Below are 20125 nucleotides of genomic sequence, written 5' to 3'. Positions count from 1 at the left end.
ACTCTTTGCTGGATTATAGCTGTGTACAAAAATATTGCGCAACCACGTCCTATTTTTCAGAACACAAACCGAACGCACCGGTCTTTTTTTAATGGCGAGTGAACAATCTGCTTACGGGGGGGGGGGGAGGGGGGGGGCAGAAAAAAAGGGTTCCTGTATTGTAAGCTGCATCTACCGAGCTCATTACTAGCAGATATCGTCTAGGTTGTCACGAGCTACCCACTAGCTCGTGTCTTGGCAGCGCCTCATCTGGTCCGATAAGGCACGACGGTTCTAAATTAAAAATGATGGAACGCAAACCCACTCGCGATTAGATGACAAGGCACAGGCGCGCAGGTTAGATTAAACAGCAAAGCCGGCAATGCTACCTTGATTGGTTTTAATTGAGTGAAACGATTGCAATTGCGGGAGCATAGGACACATGCATTTTCGGTTGGCCTTCCACTGGTCCCTGTGAAACTTGACTCGCATTGAACACCGCGGTATTGTGTCAGATTTTTAGGAGCACTGAAACAACGCCTGGGCAGCATTTTCGCCGAAAATATACGTTTTGGAGCAAGATGCCACAGGAAAAATTGGTTAGGGCGTAGCACCTCCACGCCACAAATCGCGCGTACAGTTGAGCTTGCCTTCTTTGTAAGCAGTTGCGGCGTGATGACTTTGGAGGGGTTGGGGAGAGTCACCGGAGGAAACGTCCAATTAAGTCTCAAACCGTCCTTGACTTGGGGCCCTAACCAAGCCTCAAACATGCTGCACGAAACAAAAAAAACAAAAAAGAAACTTCAATCGACGCTTAAGTAGTTGATAAGGTAATGATGAAACGACAATTCCGCCACAAATTCACCTTACGAAGAAGAATGTGCGCGCCGAAGTCGCCTTCACTTTTATTTCGCGCACCTGCAATAATAGCTGGGATATATTTGCACACTAGTGGTAGTACCCGGCGGTGCCCGGGTGGACCATTATATTAAGGACAGCGATGGGTATAACACAAGTTCGTTTATTTCTTAGTCGCCTTATTTGGCTACTTCATTGGGAAGTGGTACACACTGGGGAGCGCCTGCCTGCTGTCAGCACAGAGGCTCCAACTGCAGGCGCATCGTGGTAATGTGAAAGGACTGGCACTCGTGTTTTACTCCAACTCTCGCTAAACAAATTGCACCAAGATGGCGCGCTCGGGCGAGTGAGTCAGAGTTAGAGAGAGAGAGAAAACAACTTTATTAAAGTGCCTGCAGCTCGGTTAGATCCCCTCGCGCGGGGGCCTTTCCGCGACGCGGCCGTGACGTCTTCTCGACTTCTTGTCCCTCTACTTTGGCTCCGGCCTCGCTACTCCCTTCGGCCGGCTTAGTCAGAGTGAAAAAAGTTTTATTGAGCCGGCGAAGTGGGAGTGGTTCTCAATTTCAGAAAGCCATGTGATGAGTGGGCAGCCTTCACTCTGGGGGAGTATTGTCTTGACATCCAGATCACTGTTAGTCACCAGGTTCTCCAACAGCTCAAGGTTGGGAAAAGTGGATGGAAGAAGGAGGAGCTTGGGTTTCTTGCACTCTTAATATGATATGAGGAAGAGTGCCTGGTTGCAAACACAACTTGAATTCGGCAGGAGATTGCGCTGGGAACACATGATGGAGGTGGCTGGGTGAGGGGTATCCTTCCTCGTAGGAAGTGCTATCTCAGAAGATATGAACGATGCTCATCGGTACAGTTTTATCATGAGTAACATGGGCTCCCTACGTGAGGCGTGAGGTTGCGGGAAGTCTCAACAGATACCGAGGGCTAACCTTTGCGCTTTTTACTACGGGAGACGCGTAGTTTGCGAAGGTGTCAACAGATGGCGACCGCTAAGCAAATGCGGGTAAACTCAACTGAATTTTACGTCCAAAAGGATCCAGATTAAAAAATCTCACAGGCCTTCTTATCCGCATGTTAGGAAAAAATCCTGAAAGTGGTTCTTGGGCAATTAAATGGGCAGCATTTTCAAGAAAAAAAACAAATGGGAGATATCTACTGGCTGTGTGGTTATATAGGAATGCGGAAAAACAGTGTTTTCCCGAAATCTTGCTTGCCTCTATTGGGAGGGTTTCATTGAAAAATTTTGTAGAGCAGTGTTTAGATACGCGAGTAAGTTGCCTGTCTCAACAAAAACCAGTTCGATATCTAAAATGGCGGGCGGTAAAAAAAAAATTTATATCCGAAAAACTATTTTACCACTTTTCACTCTCTACATAGTAGAATTTTTAAAATTTTCGGAAATATTGACCTCCAACACCGTAATCAGAATGTGCCCTTGAAATCTGTAGCCGTTTGAAAGAGCAGTTTGGCTAGACGTGTACATAACCGGTTAGGCCTTTTTGGCTCATCAGCCGTGTCAATTGTAAAAAAAACAATTTGGCCCTTTTAGCGGCGTCGCAGGGCAAAATCCTTAAAAATTCCAGTCAAACCCTGCCGTAACCGGAATGTAGTAAGTGAAACGATCCTGGCCAATCCCCCAAGTGGGTATGCGCCACAAACTGCGCAGGAGGCCGCCTGGTTCTTGCTGCGGCAGGAAACTAAACATCCCCCTCGCGAGGGGCACGATCAAATGCAGAGCATTTCCGGGGGCGCTCGACGTTAAGTAGTTTGCGTTACGTTAATGTTGTTGCACTTGTTGCTGTTGGTTGTTGCATTGTAATTAAATGAGGAGACGTAATTACGTGGTCACGTGACATCATTTATTAGCAAGTGGGTATGACATCATTTATTAGCAGGTGGGTATGATTATTGTGGCGCAGTGGGAAGAGCACCATGTACCTCGCGTTCCGCCCACAGGTAGTGAATGCGTTGTATCAGCAGCTTCTTGACGTAGTTTGAATGAGTCAAGGATATAAGGCGCGTTCGTAGCCCTCCATTCTGTGTCGGCTTTGTGGCGCAGTGCGTAGAACACTATGGGGGTGGTATAAATGTGTTTTCGTTTTCAATAAAAATTTCAGTTGGTAGTAAGCTCCTGTGCCGTTCCCTTTCTCGTCCCTGTAAAATTTTTGCGCTTATGGAAATTGTTCACCAACTAGCTCGTCTCTCCATTTTGCTTCACTATTTACCTTGCGTTCCGTCCGCAGGGTCGTGTGATCGAAACCAGGCGCCGGTAAGTATTTTTTTTTATATAGTGTAGGGGGGAGGGGTGCGGACGACGATAGACAACTAGAACGGGTGACATCGTGAGTTAAAGAAATGCTCCGCATTTAAAACGGTTCTGTGCCATTTGTATGAGTAACATATGCTGCAAAAAATCAGTGTGATAATTGAATCGGTGAAAGATTTATTTGAGAATCCTTAGGAACACCATTTTATTTCCGGATTTCGGAATCACCTCGCTAGTGTAGGTTAGGGCGAAATTCAAAAAACTACTTTCTAGATATTTTTGAGGGCTACATATATCAGCAAAAAACGCTTCGATATATGAACGGGTGACCGAGAAAATCATTAATTCGCGAAACCACAATTTCCACTTTTTCCTCGGTTAGGGGTGCAATTTCTGAAAGACCCGCCTTAGTGATCACCTACTCAATGACGCAAATAAACTCGCGAAATTTCAAGTTTCTCGATCTAACAGTTTCGGCTGGGCGTTGATGCGTCAGTCAGTCAGTCAGTCAGTCAGTCAGTCAGTCGGGTACTTTTTTCATAGGTATAGATAAGTTTGTTCTACAAGACAAATGACATGTCTCATTAACTTCACGTTACATGTGCGACGTATTTTGAAAACAAAAGAGTGCTGTCGGTCGGCTTTTTCATTGTACAAAGCAAATTTACTTACCTGTCATCTTTTGGGAAGACAAAAAAGTCGGACGAACTGTTTCGCCCTGTGTTGCTGCACCACAGAGATCCCCAAGACTGGTGACACTCCTTCCTCCGCGGCCCCACGTTTAGAATGCATTCGAATATATTTTATAACGCAGCGAAAGTTTCAGCCCGCGTAACACTTCGCATGCCGTCTCGCTTGCGCCCGCACCGAAGTGGCCCGCCGTGCACTGCCGAGTGAAGAAAAAAAAATCGGCGTCGGTGAGCTTTTGCGCGTGCGTTAGGACACCCAGCAGCATGGACGATGTGGAAAGAAAGAAACGCTGAGGAAAAGAAAAACGAGGGTCACCCTGCAGCGTCCTGACGCTAGGATCGCCCCAATTTTGGAAACCGAATCTAGCCAAACTCGGCGACCAGGGATAACACTGCGCTGCGCAACAGCAAGTGGCTGGACGTTGCCGCCGACCCGCAAGGTTCGAAACGTGCCTGTAAGGACGCTTGCCCATAACATAACAAGAATAGTCGGTTGCAATATGCCATTATAAATTTGTGGATAGTTTTGAGAAAGCAAGTATTACAGCCGTTTTCTGAATGCGTGCGCCCTCCATCTACGGCTTTGTACTGACAGCCGACGAGAATTCTGTGGCGTTTACACCGTCTCTGTGAACTCACTAATAATAAAACGTGATAGCACTCGGCGTAATGAAAGGGTCGTCTCAGCGGCCAATTTCAGCAGAATTTTTTTAAAGATAACTGCGTTAGCGCACGAGCCACAGAGCATTTTGTACTATCATTGAAGCAGATAATTTTTTGAATCTGTGCGTCTATGCAGACGGACGCAGGTTTGGTCTGGATGTTGTCATACATAGCTTCGCTGTAAAATAATGAAATAATGGGATTCTCCTCAGAACACTGCTTTCTTTCACTTATTATTGTGACAACACTTGTGACTGTACTATCGTTAACAGCAGACGCACGTCCCAACCACTTCTTCGCAGGGCCACTTCCAAAACACCGGCTGAAAGCGACCCGGAATTGTAAAGTGGGCTTGTTTCTGCTCTGCGGGCTGGTTTTCTTCTACCTGCTGCACTACAAGTACCTTCAGAGCAGTGTATCGTCGATTCAGGGCACGGTTAGTGTCTCTGGCGGACTATCTCCGTAAGTATTTTTAACACGAAAGTGTTTTATTCCCGGATAGACCAATACTTAGATGACGTCATATCTGTCACGGAAATGATGCCAGTACAACGAAGCAAGCGGCCTTTAAAGGGTGGACCTCTGCACGCAGGGTCTTCTTGAAGGGAAGCAACCTTTGGTACTAAGGGGTGCGTTATACTCAGGGTTGTTCGTTTGCGGGTTCGATATTGTAACACGAAGGTGTTTTATGCCGGGATACACCAAGATTTCACTGACGTCATATCCGTCACGGAAATGATGCCAGTACACCTTTGCCGAAGCGACCCGCCAGCAGGACGCCACTCGCCAAACACACGCACAAGACAGCCGCGGACCCGTAAATCGGGCTCAGCTGCAGATTTCGCTGCCCATTTCACTTTCGTGTTTTACTGATTCCTACGACAGTGGAATCAACCACACTTTTTTTATTATACTCCGGTACAACGTAAAAACCACAACGGAACTATGAACTACTGCTGCGACGACGAACTAGGTTAGAGGAGGCTGACGGTGTGGTGGAACAAGCGCAGCCTCCTTTCAAAACGCACCGGCGCGTTGACATCCGCGCCGGTCGCTTCGGCGGAGTGATACACTACTGAACAAATGTAGCGCAGCAGAACACAAGGGACGAAAGAATACACACGGACGAGCGCTCACTTCCAACTGATTCTCTATTCACAAGACGACAAATATATATGCTTAGCCTAAGCAGAAACAAAAAAAAGCAAAAAAAAAAACAAAAAAAAAGACGCAGGAAAAAACGAAACAACAAAAAATACTGGCAAATAAAGATCGAGTACACCCAACACGCGCCAAACATCTTCACAAACACAGTGGACTGCCGCGTATGTCATCACATTCCAGAAAATGTAATTCACGGTCAGATAACGCAACCGACGGTTTGCTAACACATTCGTTTTTTTTTCGCGCAATCTGAGCTGCCTCACTAATTAAGCGCGCTTGCTTGTCCTTGATTATCTCAGCAACTGTGGTGCTAGAGAACTGCGCAGTGCAATCCCTGCACGTGCTGAGATGCTGTGCCAAAAAACCTTCCTTGCCATTGCGCACCTTATTGGCATGCTCGCGTAGACGCTTTGCCTTTGCCACGATTGTCCTGAAAGGCATGCCAACCTTGTGTGTCTTGGCAGAAAAGAACATGTCAAGGGCCAGTTTGTCACTCTTCCAAGGCAACAATCGTCTCGGAAAGAGGGGCTTGGCAAAATGAACTAGGGCGCTTTCTGCAGGACAAGCTCAAGCTTTTCCCAGTCGACGACCCATTCAGAATTAAAAATTCTGGAGAAGTCACTGACTTTCTGAGGCAGCAATCGAACACAACGCTCAGGGCATTCTCGACTGATATAAAGGATCTTTATTATTCGCTTCCGCACACAGACCTGTTAGAGTGCATAGAAAACTGCATGGACAACTTTGGAGCACTGGCGTTTCAGAACACGGCTGGCGTGAACTATCAAGGGTTCCCAGACCTTCTGTCGTTGTACCTCACGTCGACTTTTGTAGAATGGAACGAGAAAGTGTACATTCAAAAACAAGGCGTCTCTATCGGGTCGCCCATAGCACCTTTTTTGAGTGACTTGCTGTTGGCGAAGGTGGACAGGGCGGTGCAGGAACGGCTGCTACGTAGATGATTATCTTATTTTTCTGCGCAGTGATCCGCAAACGTTCCACCTTCAGGTTGCGCAGGTACTTGAAACTTTCAAACAATACCTCAAGCCGCTTGTTGTAACTCACGAGTTGCCTGACGGGGACAACATTCGGTTTCTAGACCTGAGGATCCGCTTCCTTGCGAAGCACACGTGCTGGTGTTATGAGCCTCGAGCGCGGAAGCCAATTCTGCCGTTCACATCAGCTCACAGCAAACCTGTCAAGAGAGCGATTGTGCAGACATGTTTTTCGAACGCTTTGCAGAGGTCTTGCCACCACGCCGTGTCAGCCAGTCTCTTGGCTTAGTCTGAGCGCCTAGGCGAAGCGGGGTACCCTCGCCCTTTGCTTGTCTCCGTAGCTGAGACAATGCGTAAGAAACAGAAAAGTAGAGGTACTGACCGCGGCACACATGGTCAAGCTACAGCGGAAACACGGGAGAGAGTGGCTGTGATTCCGTATATGCACTCCGTGTCCCATCGCCTTAAGAAAATGGGACAACGTGTTAATGTGAAAGTTGTTTTCAGCGCTCCCGATAAGTTGTCCCAGTTGGCCACCAGCACTTGTCCTGTTAAGCGACGGGGGGTCCAATGCACTGCTAAACACAGCACACAGCTCGTAGAATGTATTCAAAATGTAGTTTATAGAATTGCTTTGGCGTGCGGTGCGAGCTACGTGGGACAGACTGGCAGGTGTCTCAATGAGCGTCTACGCGAGCATGCCAATAAGGTGCGCGATGGCAAGGAATGTTTTTTGGCACAGCATGTCAGCACGTGCAGGGATTGCACTGCGCAGTTCTCTAGCACCACAGTTGTTGAGATAATCAAGGACAAGCAAGCGCGCTTAATCAGTGAGGCAGCTCAGATTGCGCGGAAAAAAACGACTGTGTTAGCCAACCGTCGGTTGTGTTATCTGACCGTGAATTACATTTTCTGCAATGTGATGCCATACGCGGCAGGCCACTGTGTTTGTGAAGATGTTTGGCGCGTGTTGGGTGTACTCGATCTTTATTTTTCGAGTATTTTTTGTTGTTTCGTTTTTTCTTCCGTCTTTTTTTGTTTCTGCTTAGGCTAAGCATATAGTATATTTGTCGTCTTGTGAATAAAGAATCAGTTGGAAGTGCGCGCTCGTCCGTGTGTATTCTTTCATCCCTTGTGTTTCTGCTGCGCTACATTTGTTCACTATGAATTACCAACCAGCCCAGTCTACAGCTTTACTTTGATACACTACATTGGGTAATGTCGTTCTTAACTTTTACCCCATAATGCGAATTTCTACCCAAAGCCATTCAGTGATGACCTCAGTTTTAGTTAAATGTCGACGTACCCAGTCGCTATAGGCTTGATACACGTTTTAAATCATCTAAATCCGATTTTCCCACAAAATGTTCAAATAAACGCGCCAATGTTGCATTGGCACTATGAGGTGCATCGTAGTGGATTGTCGCGAATTGGTTATGACAACCTGGAATTCTTCAACGCTCGCCCACATCTGGAAACATCTGAAAACAAACCTCCGCTGAAAAAGAACTCCTCAGGCTACACATAAACGGCAAATTCTGAAAAAGACTCCATACAGATCCTGGGCTTGCACACATCTCAGGACGGTGCACAGGTACAACCTGGCTGAAAACCATCCCTACTCAGCCGAACCAGGTCTTTTGAATTAAAGGGGCTTGTTGTTAGTACAGAGACGGACACAGGAAAAAAAAAACACTTTCACGAGAAGAGGGCGCACTAAGAACTGATTTATTCTGAGCAAAGCGAAAAGATATATATTCTCACGTGGCCAAAGACGACGCAGTTGACTTCAAGGAAAACAAGTTTATTCGAGCGAAGTTGTGCTCCCCTAACAACTGAAGGAATACAGGTGGCGAAGCAGCAGTCAACAAAGTGACGTGCGAAGTCGAGCGTCGACGATTCGAATGCCGCGGCGTCGGCTCAGCAGGCTTTTACCTTTCGGCGCGAGTATTTCTGGAACCGTCGATTTACATCCAGAACATTGGAGATCAGAGAATGTTATTCTGGCCTAGCGACGTTAAGACGAAACAGTCTGCTTATCTGAATGAGATAGCCCTTGCGGCATAAAAAATAAAGAATGGAAGACGCGCTTCGCTTGGGACCCAGATAACATAGCCGGGCGTGGCCGGGCAGTTAAAAACAAACAATAAATAAACAAACCCATACATGGTTCGCGGCAATATAGAGCAACACAGAATAAAACAACAAATTCTAGAGAGAATGAGAACGGAAGTCATTCAAGTGAAATGTAAAGTCAAAGTTAGCAGTGGCTTAGCTCGGCTATGCCAGGGTGTACGTGGCGTGAGCTAAGGTGCAGTTGGGTATTCTTAGCTTTCCTGGTTGTCTAGGAAACGCCCCGCTATATGTAAACTCCCCTGATACCTCTGCGCATGCGCACAAAATGTGAGGCGCTATCAAGCGGCTCCAGCATATAGCGCCAGGCTTGGCTACTGCGCAAGGGAGGCGCACAGCTGGGCACGCGCCGGCGCCAGTTGGTCTGGCGCGGCTAGCACGTCACTCCTCTGGAATGCACAGACCGGCGAGGCGCGCGCGGCGGCGGCGGCTCTGGCTCGCCAGCTGTGCGCCGTGTGACGTCACTGCTCTGCGCGCATGCGCTGCACGGCTCTCCAGGGGACACGCGAAACTGCACAACCTCGGCCAGTGTAGCTCGTGCTACGTAACGACCGCGGGGCTCGTGGAAGTGACGTCTTTTTTTTTTTTCTGTGTCCATGTCTGTGATTGCAACAAGCGCAATTTACCTTCAAAATCATGTCACACAAACTAGCCCGACATCAAGCTTTACCGAAACAGGTCCTCAACATGATAACCCAGGCTTACCCCCAACGCTCCCCCTCTTACAAGCAGTGGGTGGCCTGCTTGAAAAGAAAAGTGCGTACCCTGGGACCCATCGCACACTGGCGAAGGGTGACTGGACTGCCAGCCAATTGAGGCCCGAGCATCCCGGACAAGCGACGCCCCCAATCGGGGGTGTGCCTCAAGAGCAGCACTAACACTCGTCAAATAAGCATTTATAAAGCGAAACGTGCAGCCCCTGCCTGATGTCGTCTTTGGTCCAGCCGAAACCCACTGCAGGAAAGCCAACTTTCTCTGGCGGTGAATATTATTGTGGGTAAAGGGAAGAAAAATGAAAACACTCCCCGTTGTCGGAGTCAAAGCTGGGTTCCTCGCGTTGTGATGCCCAAGTCAATGCGAGTGCACCATTCGGGCACGGCCTAAGGAGTTTGATTTTGGAGAGGGGTGCGAGGACGAGCAACGTTTTACAGAAAATGCACCAAATCGACAACGATGGGTGAACGCGAAGCTTTCTAATAGCAATAGCGGCACCAAAAGAACCAGTCCAGAGCGAGTGGACCCACGTCAAACCAGCTTACCATACAAGTAAGGTAGGAATCCAGTGACCACCACACTAATCATCATAAATAATTACGGTCCGCTCGCATTTGGGTTGGTTCATTTGGTGTCGTCCGACATGATTTTGGAGAGCTTCGCGTTCCCCATCGTTGTCGTTTCCACAGAGGGGAAGTTTATCTCTTTCTCTCCTGCCTCCTCTTATACTCCCATACTCTATCAAACAATACACCATGTCACTTCAGTAGAACGGCCCCTGACGGGCTTTTTGCACCAACTGGAATTGAGAGTTTGGTTGCTTGCGGTGGGGCTTGCGGTTCTTTGACGATGGCGCAGCGGAATATAAACAGTGTTTTGAATTTGTAGGGACCCGCAGTTATCACTCAGCTGTGCTGCAGTTCAGCTTCCTGCGTTGCCGGCTGGGCTTGGGGGAATTTTAATTTGTAAAAGTTAATCTTTATTGCTTTTCGCCTCCATCAGAAAAGCAAAAAGTGCCCGTGTGTACGAGATTTCGGCCCACGTGAATGATCCCCAGGTGGTCGAAATTAATTCGGAGCCCTCCACTACGGCGCGCGTCATCGCCTCAGTTGCGTGGTCGCGTTTCCCTACAATCGATCAGTGATGTTTAACGTTTATTAAAACTAAAAGGAGAAGGAAGCGGCAAAGACGTTTTATTGGAGCGATTAATAAAGGATGCAAAAGAAGGGGAAAATCGGTGGCATCGTCTCACTCCCGAAAACGCAGGGCTACCATTCCTGCTCGGGCCCCATTCACCAGGCCTTGTTGATCATCGAGCCTCAAGTGGGTCCGTCCACTGTCCCTGTGCTGTGGGGAAAGGGAGAGGACGGGGTGTAGGGTGGGACGGGGGGCATGTGGATGTCGGTATGCCGCAGGCAGGGCATGTGGCATTGAGGGCATGTGACAGGAGTATTGTAAAATGTATTGGTGGCAAGACTTGGACACATGCGTGCACATGGGAGGATGAGTGACGGGTGGGGAGCGCGGTAGCAGCCTCTTCTAGAATGGAAGCAGTTACAATGAAGCGAGAAACTCCGGAAGTCTCTTGGTTATGCATTACACTTCCTTAGGGGTAACAAGAGGCTCCTGTGCGCACTGTGTACTGGGAAATAGAGGGGGAAAAATATCGGGTTGATATAGAAAATTGGGGAGTGCGTCCGGACTGCTTTCGCCAAAATGGTTGAGCATGGTGGATGGAGGAAATCATTCAAGGAATTCGGTCTTAAGCGAGAAGCGTCTCGACGAGAAGTTGCCTTTCATTTTGGAATGCAGGGCTTGTCCGATGAGTGGGTTCACTAGTGTCCCAAGTTTTCCAGGTGATAGATATTTTATTACTAGAAGGAGAATGAAAAAAACTTTTGTTGTTCAGCAGGGGAAATATTTTGTAGTCGGCACAGGAAATAGTCTGAGGCGTACTTTTTCGGGACGGAGACTACTGTAATTAACTAAGAAAGCCATAAATTCTCTCGGGGGATGTTTGCTTGTTACCATCAAGGATACTTCGTAAGGTGCGGCATTGCGGACTTAGCGTTTACTGAATGCTTTATTGGCCTGATGGCTTACTTCCGTCGGAATTGTCGTGGTTTCGCGGCGGTTTGTTTTAAAACTGTGTCTCGCGGATGAAAACAGTGACATAGATGGAGGGGCATTAAGATAGGGGGAAGTGCAAGAAAAAAAAAGATTTTTGTTTTTTTGCAGCAAACCGTGACTGCTTCCTTCAGGAGCTTTCTTCAAAGTCTCCAAGCTGTCCGAATTTAAGTGGTTGGCACGAATTTTATTGTCTGACCTTAAGTTACCGGCCTCGCGCACTGGCTTTACAGCCTACAGTTTTGTAGCGTGAGCTACACTGGCCGAGGTTGAGTGAGCAGTTTCGCGTGGCTCCTGCAGAGCCATGCTGCGCATGCACGAGGAGCAGTGACGTCTCACGGCGCACAGCTGGCGTGCTGGAGCCAGCGCAGCCGCGACTGGATTGGATTGGATTGGATTAGATCCGATTGGTTTGAATTGGGTTGGATTGGAATAAATTGGATTCGATGGGATGGTATTGGATTGCAAATCGTTGTAGCACAGTAAGCATTATAATCAGCTAATCCTAGACAACCAGGAAACCTAAGAATAACCAGCTGAACCTTAGCTCACGCTGCGTATATCCTGACGTAGCCGAGCTAAGCCACTAATAGTTTTTACGTTTTAGAAGGGGAGAACTCGGCGCCAAGCGGGCAGAGTTATGGCAAGTCCGGGATAAAAGGTTATTTGACCAAGAATGTGCAAGAGAGAATTTCAATGAACAAACGGACACTACTGTATTGTTACATATTAGGTACCCATGCCAGGAACATATTTGAAAGCTTTCTCCACTATTGCATAAACATTATTCATTGGAAATGCAGCCTGAAAACTATGGGACGAAAGGGCACTACATAACCGATAATCGCAGAAAATCTCCACACCCCGGTGCAAACTTTGCTGAAATAGGTGAGAAAACTAAAAATTGTGGAGAAATTCAGAGAGTTATCTACTAATGCGGACCATTGTTATGCCGCTTGTCTTGAGTGTGAGTTTTTGCAGTCAAAGGTTTTGTTTTTTCTAAATCCTGCCCGACCAATTATCTCCATTTACGCTATTATAAGGATTCGAAGTGAAACATTCGGGTTATGTGCATTATTGTGGAAATGCAGGCCCTGCGTGATACGGTTTGCCATTTTCCGTAAATGCTTACAATTTTTCTTATTTTTTTATTTTCGAAATTTCGTTCCACAAATAATCTACATCTACGCTGTTATAACGAATACATTTGCAACTTTCGTCAAATCTGCATAATTGTGGAAATGCAGGGCTTTGAACGGTTATACAGTTTCCGTAGTTTTTTATATATTTATTATTTCGTATTGTTTCGAAATTTGTTGGTAACAATTATCTAATTTACGTAAAATAAAGATTATAGGTTGAAATTCCGCAAAATCTGTAATATTGTTGAAATGCAGGTCGTTATACGGTTCGCTCTATGGCGTATTTTTTTCATATTTTTATTATTTATTATTTTTTCAAAATTTCCTTTCGACAAATTATCTCAATTTGCGCTATTATAACGACTACAGGTAGAATTTTCTCGAATCTGCATTATTGCGAAAATGCAGGGCGTTACACGTTTTCCCATTTTCGGGAATCATTTTATACTTAAAAGCTCGTTAATTCGAACTCGAAGGGGACCATGTTTTTTTTTTAATTGAGCGAGGTTCCTATTCGCGGGCGGGCGCTATAATGAATGGACATCACGCACAGTACGCAGGCAGAACACCAAGAAGTCACCTGTGAACTCGTAATCGCGAGTTAGGAGTGTAGCGACCGAGACCGACAACAAAACTTCGGAGCCTTCATGTGCTGCTTCGCAAGTGTATTTCGCGCGGCTCGGCTCGTGGAATCGTCCCAAAGCGCCCAGCAACCATTTCCACCGGGTCGGAGAGCTCCCGGGAAGCCAAGCAAGCGTCTTTCCTCGAAGCATGGGTCGAACGCTGAGAAAACACCGAGAGTACTGCAAAACAGTAAAACAACGAAAAGGAATGCGCCCTTCTGGAGAGCCTGGCAGTCAAGGTCGGCACCCCTCTCCTGCGTCCTTCGCCGTGACCGGAACGTGGGCCCACTTTTGCAGATCCCGGAGAACCCCGGACCGACAGCCTGGAGACACGGAGCCTGCGCTGTGATTGGTTCGTGTGTCCCCAGTGAAAGGCCCCGGAGGGCCCAATGACAGGGGCCCTGGTAACACGGTGCCCGTGCTGTGATTGGTTCGTGCGGTTAGAGCCAGAGACCCCGTACAAGGACCTGAAACTCTATTTAAGACCGTGCGAGCCCTTTGTTTGGCACTCGACCCTGTATCCTGACCATGTAACCCTACTTGTATATAAACCTTCTTGCTTCTCCTTGTCGCCCTGGCCCCTCAATCCTGGTCCGATGCGGTGAGCCCCCGAGACCCCGGACCCCGGCTACGACAGTAGCTACTAGACGTTTGTGCCAGGTGATTTCGTAAATAATGATGCTGTTTATGCTCAAAAACAGGCTTATTTACGTGGTAGGATCGAGACAATCAAAATTGAAAGCAATCGCCCGCTACGGAAGCTAAATAAGCTGTTGCAGCAGAATATTGCACGCGCTACAGTGTTTTTGTTTTGTTTCGTTGGTTTGCACCAATAGTAAATTTTGTTCGGTTTGGATTTTGTAATCACCCTGGGCGACTTCTTCTACGTGGAGCGATGGGAACCAGGGGTCCCAGCTGTAATTAATTGTTCTGGACACCGACGATTTAGAATTATCGGGAGTTTTCCGCCATTGAAATATGCAGGGCTGTGGCGGGACCAGGGCCTGAGTTCGAATTAACCGTAAGTTCGAATGAACCGAGTTCGAATTAACGAGTTTTTACAGTATTTATTTTTGAAAAATTTCGTTCGACCGATTATCTCCACTTACGCTGTTATAAACATTACAGGGAAACTTTCGCAAAATCTGCATTACTGTGAAAATGCCATGCGTTATACGTTTTGCTATTTTTCGTACTTTTTCAATATTTTCTTTATTTTTTAGTTCCTTAAAATTTCTTCCGACCATTTACCCCCATTTCCGTGATTATAACGATTTCATTTCCAACTGTTGCGAAAGGTGCACTATTGGGGGAATTAAGGGCGTTATACGGTTCGCCAGTTTTCTTATTACTTTGTATTTTTCTCATTTTTTTAGTTTTTAAAAATTTTGTCCCAGCAACTGTCTCCATTAGCGCTATTTAAACGATTACGGGTGGATCTTTCGGGATATCTGCATTGTTGTGGTAAAGCCATGCGCACTAGGTTTTGACATTTCCCGTTTTTCTGAATATTTTCTTATTTTTAAGTTTTTCAGAATTTCGTTCGACAAATTATCTCCATTTACGTTATCGTAACAATTACATTTGGAACTTTCCCGAAATCTGCATTATAGTGGAAATGCAGGGCGTTACACAGTTGCCCAGTTTTCATAAATATTTTATGTATTTTTTATTTTCTTAGTTTTTGAAAATTTCGTTCATTTCGCTCCATTTACGCTACCATAGCGATTGCAGATGGAACTTTAGCAAAATCTGCAGTATTGTGGAAATGCAGGGCGTTACACGCTTCGCCATTTTCCGTAATATTTTAATAGTTTACTTATTTTTAGTGGTCCGAAATTTCGTGCGACCAGTTATCTCTATTTACTCCACTCTAGCGATTACAGGTGTACCTTCCGCGATATCTGCATTCTTGTGGAAACGCAGGGCGTTACACAGCCCTGGCAGTGGGTGCACTCGGCAAAGAATGCTACGCATTAATACACAGGGAAACTGTTCGAGGACTATCGAGTGCCTACAGCACCAAGCTGGTCTGCGTGCTCCTCCACGTCTACTAAAGAAATAAACGAAAATATTCTACGCGTTTCCGTCTTGCGAATGTGGAGAACCAGTGGAGCCTTAGAGTCATTGCCGCTGTGTGCCGACTTCCACAATGGTTTTGTTTGTGTAGTATACACTGATCATCCTAATCCCCACTATGTACATGGATGGTGTCAATTCGATGCACGTAAGCTGCTGGGAGATTTATTTGTAAAGATAAATGGAGCACCGCAAGCCAAATGCCTCGGTAGCGACAACATCGTCATTTCCTTCATAAGCGTTATCACCGTCATCGGCGGGGCTGGCGCTAGCACGTCAGCTTTTCCACGCCCCTGTTGGAGATGGAGCGCGAGTCAGCCGCTGGGCTGCCGCTCGTCTTCGCCGCTCTTCCAAGTTCCGGCCGGGCCCGCTCGTCAATGAAATGCAGGAAGCAACACCCGCCACAACTGAGTGGGCTTCCTACACCTGCAACACGAAACGCGCAAGCCGCGCCCAGTTCGATTCCGACGCGGCCACATGGGCATCTTCGACTACGACCACATGAGGGATAGTGCATCGGAACTAATAAATGGTCCGAAGACAGTCCGAATAAACCTAATCACGTCCAAAGAGTCTCGTATGCGAAAGCAAAACTGAGGCCCTTTGCTTCCCCCTGCGTTCTCGAAGGGTTCTGTACTCTTGACGCTTGACCCGACGTCCTTCGCGATCCGCCTCCACATTACGCTTTCGGATGACTTCTCTCTGTTACGCGTTGCGCCGCTTGCCCCTTACCTTGCGCTGTTGCCGGGGTAAATTTCGTGACCTTGTGGAGCGCCTCGTGCTTTAGAAGACCGCGCGCTCCGAAGAATTTGTAGCATCCAGGGTTTAGCCGCCAACCGGCGAATGAACGAACGGAAGAACGAACGGACGCCTCGCTCTGTAGATCGTTTCGCCCTTCACAGGCACGTGGATATAGGTGACTGCCGCATGTCTTCCTGATGTGAGAGTATCGAAAAAGGTACACTCTCAAAAAAAAGGTCGGCGCATTCACTAATGATACACTAACAAGTTATTTGTTCCAGTATGCACTGGGTATTTAGTTACTGCAGGTAGTAAATTTAGTACTTGTCAGGGTTACTCACTCAAGCAGGCGGTAAGTACAACTACCTACCCTAGTAAAGTCCTAGCGATAACACTCTTCTGAGCTACATGCGTTTACCAACTGGCCATGCATAACCTAGTCACAAGCACAACCTTATTCTAGTGGACACTACTTCCTGCACTCAGTTAATTTCCTAACCATGCAGTTGCTAGTAGCACAGCCTACGTACAAAACCGGGGGTAGTATGGTTTGTAAGGAGTTAGTAAATACGGCCATTACTGCCTTCTTACGACCTTTTCTTATTAAAATTGTATATACGGGGTCAACCACGATAGCCTACGCCACAAATGTGAGAAGACCCGGCAAGGGATATGCCATTGGTCCGTAATATGCCCTACTTACCGGTCTCCGCAGGCGCGAACAAGCTGGCCTCATTTCAGTTCATTCAGCTTCGCGTAGCGGGTGCCTAAATGAATAGCAGCGGCTGGGTGAAGACATCTTTTTCGCTCGTGAGAACGGCTCGTGGTTGGCTGGAATCACTTTGTCGCGGCGCAAGACGAGTCTGAGTGAGCGCTACTTTTAAACATCACGTGATTCGTCTTCCATTTCATTTCAGGGACCGCGAATGGATGCCGTTCTTCCGACGCAAGGATAAGCTCGGCCGGCCTGACAAACCTCGAATTCTGCTCTGGACCACTATATTCGGCGGCTGGTACTCGTATCTCGATCCACGGGGAACAGCTGAACTTCCTTTTGGTCGCTGCTACATATCCAATGATAGGCGGACTCTGGCCATCAGTGACGCCGTGGTCTTCTATGCTTGCGACATGAATGGTTCCGACCTGCCTGCTCGCAGGGCACCGGGACAGAAGTGGGTGTTTTGGACAATGGAGGCGCCAACAGGGTGTCACATGTACCGTCTCGTCCCCTTCAAGAGCTCTATGAACTGGACCATGACATACAGGCGTGATTCAGACATAGTGACTACGTACGCCGAAGTGGAACGGAAGAAGAATGTGACCACTTTCTCGGTAGCCCGCCTCAAAACGGTTTGGAAGGGGAAGACACGTCTGGCGATCTGGCCAGTAAGCCACTGCAACACATCCGCCAAGCGCGAAGATTTCGTCCGAGAGCTGCGCCGGCATATGCCAGTCGACGTTATCGGGAAATGTGGCAGGAGCTCCTGTACACGCAGCCCCTCTTGTTACCAACAGTTCGAGCGTAAATACTTCTTTCACTTGTCGTTTGAGAACAGTATTTGTAAAGACTACGTAACTGAAAAGCTGTACGCAACGCAACTCTACGACATCGTACCGGTGACGTTCGGAGCGAAAAAGAAACGCCTCGCCCCGCCTGGCTCTTATATTGATGCCCTCAAATTCAGCTCACCAAAAGATCTCGCTGGCTATCTAAAAAAAGTTGCAAAAAACTTTAAGTTGTATCGAAGATATTTTGCCTGGCGGCGAAAGTACAACGTGGCGCCCTGGTCGGGTTACAACTACGACAACCTTTGCTCGAAGCTTTATAGTGCCAGTTTCGGTGAAACATCCGTGTACACTGATCTCGTCAAATGGTGGAAAAATGGCTCTAATCGCCGTGTTTGGAATCGAAGCACCATGCAACTTTCACCGTACGCATATCCCATGACAGCTATAAATTACACTAGTACTGAGGACCCAAATACCGGCTGAAAGTGCCCTTAAAGTAGTAGTAGCACCTTTATTGGTAAGGAGGGCCAGAGGCCGGTTTAGGGAAGAGGAAGGGGGAGTAGGGGAGGGGAATCTAGCGTCTTTTACAGGGACGTGGCAGCTTGCAGGGACCAGAGTCGACCCCAGCTACACTGCCCGTGCTAGGCCACTTTTGATAGCAAACAGCCCTATTTTGTGCAGTAGAGGTTTCTCCATAGTATGATAGTCTTCTGGGGTGCTTGTGGGCGCGTGGAAAGATGTAATGATGTCTGAGCGATGTTGCGAGAAGAAGGAGCAATCCCGAAGGAGATGGTTGAGGTCTGCATATGTGAGGGTATTGCAGAATGTACATTTGAGAGGCAGATTGGGTGAGAGCCATTTTCGGATTATGTGCGGGGTGTAGGCGGCATTTGCTAGGAGCTTGTTGAGAAATACCTCACCGGCTCGTGGCAGGGGAGGAATGCCGGTTAAGTACCCTTGTGGGGTGGCAGCGATGTAGCGGTTCCTCTTGTCGCGTTTATGTCGAAGTAACTGCAGGGAAGGAGGTAGCGGTGACGGAGTCGGCGTGCAGGGAACCAGCGGAGGTGTGATACTGCTCTCCTGTGCCGCAGAATGGGCGGCCTGGTTACCCGTGCAAGCTGTCTCGTGGCCGGGAACCCAATCAATCCGTACAGATACCCCGTTGCGACGGAGTAGGGCAACATGGGTCAGGATTTGTTGTGTGAGGGGGTTGAGAGAGGATTGGCGTCTGAGTTCTTGAACTACGCCGAAGGAGTCCGTGAGGATTCGAATGTGGGATGGGGGCATCTGCGAGACGTCGAAGCTTATGTGGTTGAGGGTACCGATGATAGCGTAGAGCTCAGCCTCCAACGGCGTGATGTGGACAAGGTTGAGGCTTGCTGTGCCGCTGAGATCTGGGTTCTCCAAGCAGTGCCAAGCCAGACCGACGACGTGGTCCCTGACGCTTGCATCCGTATAGATGTCAATCTCTCCGGGCAAACGGGACCGCTTTAGCTTTTCTAGGCGCTGTTTGCGCAGCATGGAGTGACCGCGCGGGACTGGTTTCGAAGGTGCATTAGGGGCGACATCCGGGAGAGTCCATGGAGCCATTGGGCTTAGAAGGTTGTGCACCTGGATGGGCCGTTGGTTGTCCCAATCTGAGAGCGCCAGTCCTTGCAGGGTAAGAGTGCGCTTTAAGTCCGCTTGCATTCGAGTTTCCTTTATTATCAGATCGATGGGAGGAAGTGGAGCAGCTTGTTCCAGTGCCGTAATTCGTGTATGCCGAGGTAAGCCGGTTATGGTTCGGAGTGTGGCTCTATGAAGGGTGTGGAGAAATTTGAGATTAGTCTTGCTGAAGTCATATACAGGGGCACCATATGCGAGGGCACCGATGGCCACAGCACGAGCCAAAGCAACGCATGAACTTTGTTGTGCACCGCCGTACTTGTTAGAGAGGCGCTTAATAAGGTGAAGCATCGGTTTCCATTGCTTTTTTAATTTGGTTAGCCAGATCTTTGGACTGTTGTGACTGCCCAGCGGGATGCCAAGAAGCCTTATATGGCCGCAAGTGGCACGGATAGTGTTATTTGCGATGTGTAGGGCGGTTGGTTCCGTATCAGGCGAGGACTTGGTTCCGTGAACAAGGAGGAGTTCAGTTTTTTCAGGCGCCATCTCAAGCCCGAGTTGAGGCAGATGGTTCTCAAGGCTTACGACAGCCGCCTGAAGTTCAGTAATCATACTGTCCGTGTTTTCGAAGTCATTACCTTCTGTCCATATCGTAATATCATCCGCGTAGATGGCGAAACGGGCGGATGTGTCTCGCTCGAGTTGACGAGCCATACGGGTCATCGCCAGATTAAAGAGGACTGGTCCGAGTATTGACCCTTGAGGAACTCCTCTGTCCAGAAAGTAAGTACGGGGCGACCAGCCCGGATGGGAACCGTTAAGTTTT

At 47.9% G+C, this 20125-nt stretch overlaps 1 protein-coding gene across 1 annotated transcript; it reads left to right on the top strand.

Annotated features, from left to right (window-relative positions):
• Nucleotides 1-4542: 4542 nt before the first annotated feature.
• LOC144152653 (alpha-(1,3)-fucosyltransferase C-like) lies at nucleotides 4543-18185 on the top strand. The gene is made up of 2 exons (XM_077684020.1): nucleotides 4543-4929; nucleotides 17103-18185. The coding sequence occupies exons 1-2, from the start codon at nucleotides 4664-4666 to the stop codon at nucleotides 18175-18177; spliced, it is 1341 nt and encodes a 446-aa protein (XP_077540146.1). The 5' UTR covers nucleotides 4543-4663; the 3' UTR covers nucleotides 18178-18185.
• The last annotated feature ends 1940 nt before the right edge of the window (nucleotides 18186-20125 follow it).

This window comes from Haemaphysalis longicornis, unplaced genomic scaffold (genome assembly GCF_048455015.1).
Source record: "Haemaphysalis longicornis isolate Haplotype H1 unplaced genomic scaffold, Haemaphysalis longicornis Haplotype H1 scaffold_9, whole genome shotgun sequence".
Taxonomy (NCBI): Eukaryota; Metazoa; Arthropoda; class Arachnida; order Ixodida; family Ixodidae; genus Haemaphysalis; species Haemaphysalis longicornis.
This window is presented reverse-complemented; position numbering and strand designations above follow the sequence as displayed.

What these genes read in the sequence shown, in the direction of transcription:
- LOC144152653 (XM_077684020.1), top strand. Translation starts at nt 4,664, where the DNA reads ATGGGATTCTCCTCAGAACACTGCTTTCTTTCACTTATTATTGTGACA. An exon ending in GTCTCTGGCGGACTATCTCC is followed by an intron (nt 4,930 to 17,102) that starts GTAAGTATTTTT and finishes ATTTCATTTCAG; the next exon opens with GGACCGCGAATGGATGCCGT.